At 39.1% G+C, this 10044-nt stretch overlaps 1 protein-coding gene across 1 annotated transcript in view; it reads left to right on the plus strand.

The window, feature by feature from the left end:
* LOC122808891 (5'-nucleotidase domain-containing protein 2-like) overlaps positions 1-5070 on the plus strand; it is a 232633-nt gene extending 227563 nt beyond the window's left edge. The window contains exon 14 of the mRNA XM_044080003.1: positions 1860-5070. Coding sequence (XP_043935938.1) covers positions 1860-2121 — 262 coding nt within the window. The 3' untranslated portion in view covers positions 2122-5070. The remainder of the gene's footprint in view (positions 1-1859) is intronic.
* The last annotated feature ends 4974 nt before the right edge of the window (positions 5071-10044 follow it).

Raw genomic sequence — 10044 nt, forward strand, 5'->3', positions numbered from 1 at the left:
ATGGGTGCATCCCCCATCCAGCTTATGTTGCTGGAGTTTATCCCCATGGATGGGTCAGATGCACCTTAACTTCATCCATCTGTGTATGAGTCCATCCTCCATCCAACTTCTTCTGCTGGAGAGTATCCCCATTTGATAAGTCATATGAACCTTCCTTCCATCCCTCTTTGTATGGGTACATCCTCCATCCAGCTTCTGCTGCTGGAGAATATCCCCACTGAAGGGTCAAGTTCACCTTCCTTCCATCCCATTGTGCTTTGGTGTTTCTTCTCTCCAGCTTCTGCTGCTGCAGTTTACCCAGCTAATGGGTCAGGTGCACCTTCCCTCCATCCCACTGTGTATGGGTGCATCCTCCATCCAGCTTCTGCTGCTGGAGAATATCCCCACTGAAGGGTCAGGTGCACCTTCCTTCCATCCCATTGTGCATTGGTGTTTCTTCTCTTCAGCTTCTGCTGCTGCAGTTTACTCACCTAATGGGTCAGGTACACCTTTCTTCCATCTCTCTGTCTAGATGCATTCTCCATCCAGCCTCTGGTGCACCTTCCCTCCACCACTGTGTGTATGAGTGCATTCTCAATCAGTCTTCTGCTGCTGGAGAGTATCCCCATTGATGAGTCAGGTGCACCTTCCCTCCATCCCTCTGTGCATGGGTATCCCTTCTTTCCAGATTCTGCTGCTACAGTTTACCCCCCCAAAAGGGTCAGATGCACCATCCGTCCATCTGTCTGTGTATGGATGTGTCCTCTATCCAACGTATTGTTCTTCGTTAGCAGGAACATGTTTGCTAGTGGCTAGGGTAGGGAAGTGAACTGATGGGCACTGGGAACAAGCATGCTTATATATCCTAGGTGTAACTTCCGAGAATATATTGGAATGTATGCACATACATCCCTGACTGTGGGAATATTCCAGAATTTTAATCGAAGGATCCATTGAGGATAATCCTCTCATAGATCAACTGACACAATAAGAATGTATCTGTTATATTCCAGCAGAGTAACTTTATTAGGTTGGATAAGGAAGCTTGGGTTGCCCTGATGTTTTGTAACAATTCCTCTGATGACACTTACTCCCTCTCTTATTGTCTTTAAAGCAACTGTTGATAAGCTAGTAGTATGGGTCTCCCCTTTGAGTAACTGTTTTTTGTTTCATTCATTTTGATCACTTTGAGTAGTACAGATGTAGGTTTGTAGTAGCTGCATAGCAGCTGTGTGACTTCCCCTTGATGTCATACCTTCTTGGACAGTAACATGCTTTCTTATTGGTCATGATTGCAAATGTACTAAAAGAGCTTCTACATGTAAATTGGTTGGAAGAAGAGTAACTTTGAGGGAAGAGGGCTTATCTTCATATGTCATTCCAGAGATAACAAACATTTAGCCACAAAAACTTTATGATTTACAGGATCATCAGATAGTCAAGGCAGTAATACAGGTAAGTATACCAGGGGCTTGGGGGGGGGGGGTGCTGTCCCTTGAACAGAAGCATATCATTAATTGTTTATGTTCACTGCTTTCGGGTCCTCCTGCTTGAACACTGCATGACTTAGTCGGCAGGCATTCATGGCTGTGGGCAGGAGGTGGATAAGTAAACAAGACATCAAGTTATAGTATAACTTGAGTGAATAGTGCAAAAACCCATTGCAGCATTTTTGATTACTTGCCATATAAAGGCACAGACTAGGTTATATTTACTTGGTCTCGTTTGACTCCTATGTTATACTCACTTTAGCGAGTTTAGGGATTGGGAAAAATATTTGCATAACAGGCCATAGAAAGGATAAAAATAATAAATATCAAAAAGTATTTAATGGCTACTAAACGTAGATTTATTGTTACTGTTTTTCTTTTTGCTTACAGGGCTGTCACGAAGAACCTATTCAACCCTCAGTTTGGAAGTATCTTCCGGACTTGTCACAATCCTACATATTTTTCCCGTCGACTTTGCCGTTTCTCAGACCTGTACATGGCATCTATCAGCTGCCTTTTGAACTATGACCTGAACTATACCTTTTTCCCCAGGCGCACACCACTACAGCATGAGGCACCACTTTGGATGGACCAGTTATGCACAGGCTGCATGAAGACACCTTTCTTAGAGGAGATGGCACACATCCGGTAGAGCTCACTTGATTCATTTGTTTGCAGAGACAGACTGTGCAGAACTACGAATGCTTGAATATAATGGGAGGAGAGAGAGAAACTTTATGCACAAATAAGGAAACAGGAGGAAGAGAGGGATCTGGTCGTAATGTAAAAATTGAAATTATTGTAGCAGTGAAAGTGGACATATTTTTAAAAAAATGTGTTTACATTGTTTGTGGTGCTTCTTATAGTCTTGAGATACAAAGAGATGATATATGTAAGTGGTGTTGCAGCTAGTGAAGGGGATACTGCAAAGTCATTGCAGCTGATGGCAGTGAGCAGATGAAACAGAACAGTAGTAGGAGTAGCAAGTCGTGAGATTAGATAGGTAGAAAAGGAGTAGGGAGATTTTTTTCCCTAGGTGTGTATTCTACCTGGGGTTCTTTTCCCAGAATGATTTGAGGAGCTAGGTGAGTCTCATCCACTCCATTCAGTTATGTACCAAAATAGGAGAGATTAATCCCAATATAACATAATTTACTCTTATGTTTTCTTAATTAGAGGTACATGTGCACTTATATAACAGTGTTGTCGAAAGTTTTTTTTATATAGGTGATGTTTTTATTCTCCTAAAAATGTTTTGTGTGTGTGTGTGTGTGTGTGTGTGTGTGTGTGTGTGTGTGTGTGTGTGTGTGTGTGTGTGTGTGTGTGTGTGTGTGTTTATGGAATAGTAATTTTTGACCCTATGATTGCCTAAGTTAATTTAGAGTTCCCACTTTCAGAACTCATACCAGTTGTCATTATTCATTGTTGCCAATGAATGGAAAGTACTATTTCGGAGCTTCCGGGTTGCTACTTTAACCCATGCTCTGCCTTATTATTTACTTTATTGTTGATGTACTGATTACTGGAGGATCACCCATTTCATATCATGTTTTGTTGCTTTTTATTCTTCCAGAAAGGACTTGAACACAATAGGGCACACGATACGTTTAAAAAACATCTGTAGATTCTTACTTTGTGCTGCTTGTGATGTGATTGGCCACAAATAGGCACTTCAGCTAGGCAGACAGAATTAACTTAGTAATGAATTAAAGTGGAACTTTTATATTATGTCAGCACTTAAACATTGGCTAAAAAAAGCATTTTCTTTCTCCTATTTTTTTAGTTCGTCTATTGATGATCAGTGATATGTGCTGATGTTGCACTTATTACTGAGCATTGTAATGTTAGAACTCTTTACTGAGACTTCCATTTCCTGTTGGAGTGGTAGTCTAGGAAAGGGGATAGTAAAGCAACTGTCAGTTACAAAACTGTCCACCACCTGGCTGTAATGGGAAAAGCCATAGTAGAAAATGCCAAGAAGCTGCTTGGATGTTCATTTGACCATAAGTCAAATGTGAAATTCTGTTATGAAGTTACAGCAGACCATCATATAGTCCTCATCTTTAAGCAAAACATTGAAACCATTTTTGGCTGGATCTTTGTAAAAAAAAATCCAGTGAGTAAATGGCAGAAGATAGCTATGTTGTTTTAGAGAAAACAGGAATCCATTTGCCCTTTTGTCTGCGCTCTGTGTCTCCATGTTTGTCTAAAATCACTGTGTTCCTGAATGCTCCCCTCACAGTATGTGTTTGATATTACTGCTGAATCTTGTATTTCTGTCTGTGGGCAACATTAGCTTGCTCACTACTGATAAGTTGCTTGCCTGCATGTCCTTTCACATTGGTACCAAATTCCAGCAGTGTTTTTTGGCACACATTCTATGATGCCTCAGGTGCACCAACTGCTGACTTTCAACACTTTCATCATATGTGTTCAGTCCTTTTTGGTGAGTGCCATGGACCAACAGGTCACTTAAGAATCTTTCTAGTCTGTTGTGAGTTGATTTTAGTTGTATTTTTAGAAGACTCAGATCTCTGGATGGAGGCAGATGAAAAATATGTGGGCTGTAGTACTGCAACACCACAAAGGCACAAGTAGTTGGGGTTGAGTTCTGCAGATGATAGTATAGTCTTCAGAATATGTTGCAGAGTTATTTCCATGAAAGGAGGCTTCATTTTTCTGAATTGTTTGGATGCAATGCCAGTCATTTTTAGCTGCACAGCTTCAAACAGACTGTTTAACATAGTGCACACTCATCAGGGGTGTTCAGTAAAAAGCTTCATCATATTTAAATGACTTGCATCTGTACTTGGTAATGATGGACAGTGCCATTCCCGGGCTAGTTAATGGAAGCCTTTTATTTGGTTTCTGCTTATATGTATGTCAGACATTCAAGTCTTTTGCAGCACTACAACACGTGTGCCAATTACTTCCTCCTAGGAATCTTCCTCTTTCTCTCTCTCTGTTTCCCAGTGAACATGTAAAACTTTTGTTTGCACAAAGAAGCTGTTAGTTGACACAAATCGGCTATCATTTGTGAGATGACTTTGTAGCCATCAAAAGGACTTCTCTTCATCAGAAAGGACTGCCTACAGATTATGCTGCTGGTTCACAGAACCATTTTATTGATCGTTGGTGTCATTCTCTTCACAGTCACTGTTCTCTGTGTTACCTTTTGCATCAATGGAATCTCATTTCAGCTCTGCAGGACTACCAGGCGAAACATCAAGGGGTCCTAGGAGACACAGCTACGAACTGGATTTCTTCAGCAGTCATAACCAGTGAACTGGGAATTGCAGTCATTGCTGCCCTCACATTGTTCACTTTTTGTGAAGAAGCTGGGTTACAGACGATGGCCATTGGATTTGTGTTCAGTGCAGCATCTCAGCTAGTTTTGGAGTTTGTGCCAAGGGCAGCAGACATTTTAAGTTTAATTTTAGGCTTTTTCATTAGAATATTTTGATTGCTAGACGCACAATATAGTCTTTTCTTTTCATTTCCTAGTTACCCATGTACTAATAATTTGTGTAATCAGCTTTTCTCTCAGCTGGGAAGGAAAGGATGTTACACTCTCAAGTTTCTTCAGGGAACTTCAGGACATTGAACTAATAGGCAGAATAAGAAGCAGTTACTTAGAAGTTGCAGTTTATCAAGACTGCTAGACATCATCTAGGTAGGCTGTTAGATGTTTCTTTTTCAGAACACTTAATTATAAATGAATATGCAGCCAGCAGCTGTTCAGAAAAAATGCAGATGAGATTTTTTGGCAGATGAAAAGCACTTGACCCATGTAGTGTGCCCATTATCCTTCCTAATGAATTTGCAATAGTATTTGGGTGAAGCAGTGGTGCAGCAGTTAGCATTGTTGCCTTACAGCAAGAGTTTCTCCAGTTCAATTCTTGGCTGGGATGTCTTCTGTGCGGAGTCTGCATGTCCTCCCAGTGTTTGCGTGGGTTTCCTTCGGGTGCTTCGGCTTCCTCCCACATTCCAAAGACATGCACCTGGAGTGTTTCTCCCTGGGCCTCCGCTGAAAATGGACTATGTCTCAGTCGGACTTTCCCGGTAAACAAATGTTAAATAAATAAAGTAATTTGACAAGGGGTATGTTGGGCAGAACAAAGTATACGAGGACTTTGACAGATCCCTACAGCAGGGAGAATGAAGGATTTTGGTTGAGCCACTGTGGAAGAGTACAGGGAGAGAGGAAGTACAGTAAAGACTTATAAACAATGAGATAGCACAGATACAGTTTTCAGGAAACATGAATGTGTGAAGTTGGAAAAAGATGATGTTAAAATATTTCACAGTGAGTTGCAAATTCTTTATATGGGCTTCCAGAAGAAACTGTAGAGGGAAATGTAAAGTGCAGAGAAAGGCTTATCAGTGTATTACCCAGAGGGTGGATGGTGTAGGAGTTACTAGTCAGTTTATAATGTCATGTAGTAAGAACCAAAAGTTCAGGAAAGTGGACAGACAAAAGCGGGATAGATATTGTTACCTGCTGTCAATTGTGTATTTTTCGTATTAAGGTTCTTCATGGTCCTCCTGGTTATATAAACTGTAATATTTAGTTTATTAAAAAAATTCAGCTGTTGAATATCAAATGTTGCATCCCCTTTTCACCCACTACTGATTTGGACCAGTGAACCTAACTACATAACTTCACTTTGTTTAATGTGTTTTTCCTCCCATAGTTGGTGATGCTGCTAGTCTATTTAGTGCCCCTTGCAAAACAAGTAGTAAATTTTAAAAATGTTAAAGTTACTACTAGTCTTGAAGGATGATAGGGTGTAGGAAAAGGAAGAGGCCACAGAAATTACTTTATTGATAGAAAGCAGGTAATGTAGTGAGTGGGAAATGCTGTCACGTAGCATTTGCCTGACATGCTTAGGACTAACTTAAATCCCTTGTTCTGGGAACGTCATACATTGATTTATGTTTGTCAGATTAGTTAACTGAATCTCAGTTTTGCACTGCCCAGTTTGTATTTTTTTACTAACAATTTGTATGCTATGCTATACATGGTCTCTGCTTAAAACAAGTGAACCTTAGGTTTGTCTCAGAGAATCTAATGTATAATGATGCAGAAATGGAGGGAGCAATAGTGCATTTTTAAGTGTATTTTGCTTCATCCCTGACCTTTGAAAACCGCACAGAAATGGCTGAAACATCCAGCCTTCTTATGTTTCCATATTTGATACTCAAAATGGTTATTATTTTTTTTTTTTGTTTTTTTAGCAACTATGCCAACTGGCCACTAATACTCATTTTCAGGAGCAATCCAGGAACAGTACTGGGTTAAGTGACTTGCTCTGAGTGGGCAAATGGAGGGTGAAATAATTAAACCCTGGACTATAGAAGCAGTTTATTAACAACACATGCCCGTGAGCTTCTAAGCTATCTGTCAGTTAGTAATAGAGTGCCACTGCATAATTTTTCATCTTAAAACAAACATCGCAAAAAGAATAAAGAGTAGTAGTAACCGAAGAAGGAAACAGCATTGTTTAGGACACATGAACCCAAACCAGTTGATAGTTGACCTCCAGTCGTGTATAGGGTCTTCAGGAAGTCCTCCCACTGAGGTAATAATCTTAACAGTAGTATTTAGCACTAAGGTAAGTTGTGTTAACCTACACACACTATAGATCACATGGGATAACGTGAATGTGATGCAAGAAAAGAAAAGTTAAAACTCTGAAATCAAGACTTTGTTTTCACTTCCTGTATAATGAGTTTGTTTGCTTCTCAGTCCTTGTTGCAGTTGATAACGTTCATGAACTAATGGCTTATTTTTTAGGACTAATTTTCAGGATATCACTCCTTGTTTTTCAGGTAATTTCTTCTCCCCCCTGGCTGCTACGTGAGCTGAATTGTAAATACTTGGTGTAAGCAGCTGCCTCTTAAAACTCCTTTTGGTGATGGCTCACCTCCCTGTTACCTTCCCTCAGAAAAACCCAGGTGAAAGTACCGTCTTGTTTATACGCACAATTGAGGAAGGTGAAGGCAGGGTACATTGCTGATATAGATGCTTGCTTGCTAGATGTTAACCCTCTCATCCTAGTCTCTGAAAATGAAACTGCAGTTTTCGTAGCAATAGGGAAGAGAGATCAGAGGGAAAAGTGTGGAAAAAAATTGTAGGATGGGCAGGAGCCTCAGAAATCTTTGCAAATGGAATTTGTTATTGAGCTTCTGGTTTACGTTATTTACCTGTTTCTTTAGAACAAGCTGGGGAAATATGCCATACCATTAAAAATGTTCCATAATGTTAAAATAACTGTGCCTGTTATTGCCATTGTTACCCTGTTTTAAGTATTAGTCTTTTGGCATGTACTATCAGTGTAACTACCACTACCACCACCACCACCACCACCAAAATCTCAGAATATGTGTTACTGTTTTAAATTCATTTTGTTTTGCAAATGTTTATAGATCAGCATGTGTTATGAAATGGTATTTTTGGGAAGGGATGCTTCACAGAGCATGCTGTCAACCCCTTCCTCAAAGTTCGTATTGCTTTTTTATTTATGTCTTGATCTACGTTTTATAGGGTTGAAACATGTCTGCTTGTATGAATTTTGGATAAAAAAAGAGAGTGAGATAATAAATAGAATTATTTACAAGTTTTACTGAGCTGTTGTGATTAGATTACTGATACAGCTGATAGGAAATCTTTGTAAAGATGATGATGATAGGTGAGAGCCTTGAGTTTTTGTAGAATCCAGACCTTTTTTTTTTGTCTTTATGATGGATTTCATAATACCTGATACGTCCACAGGAAAGACTTTATTTCTTAATTAAAACAATGATATTGTTTAATCCCACAATGTGGAAAATCCCATTGTGTTGCTGTGTCATATGACCAAGAAAGGTTGCATGAAGGGTAGGATGAATAGAGATTTTGATCACTTGGTAATGGTTGGGTGGGGGTGGAGGGGTAGAGTATAAAAATGATGACTGTGATCAGTATTCTTTCATCTTGCAAATCCACCTTTCCTTTTTGCTGTTAAAAGTAAGAAAAACGTGCTCTAAATTCAAAACATATAGCTGCCCTACTCAACTCTTCACGTCATTGACACCATTAATTCATTACTACAAAATAACAATAATAACACACCGCATAATAGCAACCAAATAAGCCAACCCCACATGATCTTGGAATAAAATCAGGCACCTTTTCTCACTACCCCCCCCTTCAACTTCTGTAATAAAAATATATCTTCTTAAACTAAAACACACCACTTCAGCTATCTGTTACTTCCCCAGCAAATTTCTGAAAATGGCCACAGAAGCCATAGCCTACCTCATCTTCATCTTTATAAATAGATCCTTCATGGAATCCTATTTCCTACCACTCCACAAAGGTGGCAACTTTGCTGATTTCATCAGCTATAGCCTTACTGTCTGTCTTTTCTCCGAAATTCTAGACAAATATGTCCACAAGAAATTACTTAAAAAAATATTAGATAATGATGTCTTCTGCCCTAGCCAGCATGACTTCAGACCACACTATAGCACCACTACAGCATTTCTAAACTTTACTAATAATATCAGCCAATACAGTAACTCACATAATTTGGTAGCATTGCTATTCCTAGATTTATCCAAAGTGTTCAACACCGTCTCCCATGCAAAATTACCACATTAATTGACAAATATTAAAATGTCGTATTCCTCCATTTTATGGTATCAGAGCTATCTCTCAGAAAGATCATAGGCAGTTAAATGGCAATTATCTTGTTCTGTTTTCTTACCTCTCTTAGTTGGGTCCCTCAAGGCTCTATACCTGGTCCATCTCTGTTTAACATTTTCATTAACAACTCACACTTGGCCTCTAAACTCACCAAGTCTATTCAGTACACTGATAATTATATTCTTATTTGTTCATCCCCAAATTTTTCTCACCTACAGCAATTCACCCAAGAAACGGTCACCTCCTTTGAATCCTGGCTTTCAAGTTCCATTTTTCATCACAAACCTTACTCAGACACTCCCAGTTGCAAACATTATACATCACTTATAATCCACCCAATCATTTTCAGTCAAACATTACATAGCTCATTTAAGTCCTACCTTTGTGTAAACCTCATTCTTCCCCTGTATGCATTGTTCCCACAATTCCAGTTTTTCCTATATAGTTTGCTCCTACTTTTTTTTCTAAATATCACAGTTCAAGTTGTTTTATCTCCGTTACTATATTCACTACTTCTAATACAGTTGGTTTAGATTTTGATTTCCATTTTCTAGTAATTGATTTTTTTTTGGCAGCCATCATAATTAGAGATTTTATCCTCAACTGAGCAGTCAAACCCAACTTCAAAATTATATCCTGAACAAAAACGGCAATTGAGGCTGTCTCAAACACAAAATTAGTCTGTGTTTCACCTTTGCTGACAATATGAGATTCATTCTGCACATTCAATAAGTAATACAAAACAAAAAAAAAGCACCAAAAGGTAGGTCTGTGTAGGTTGGTTGTATTACCCTTGCTTCCACCTATCTCCTACCTATCTGCAGTCCATTCAAATGAAAACATGAGAACAATGCTGCAATAAAATAGCTAAGTTTGCATCCAACA

Source organism: Protopterus annectens, chromosome 8.part0, assembly GCF_019279795.1.
Source record: "Protopterus annectens isolate FY-2018-M chromosome 8.part0, PAN1.0, whole genome shotgun sequence".
Classification (NCBI taxonomy): domain Eukaryota; kingdom Metazoa; phylum Chordata; order Ceratodontiformes; family Protopteridae; genus Protopterus; species Protopterus annectens.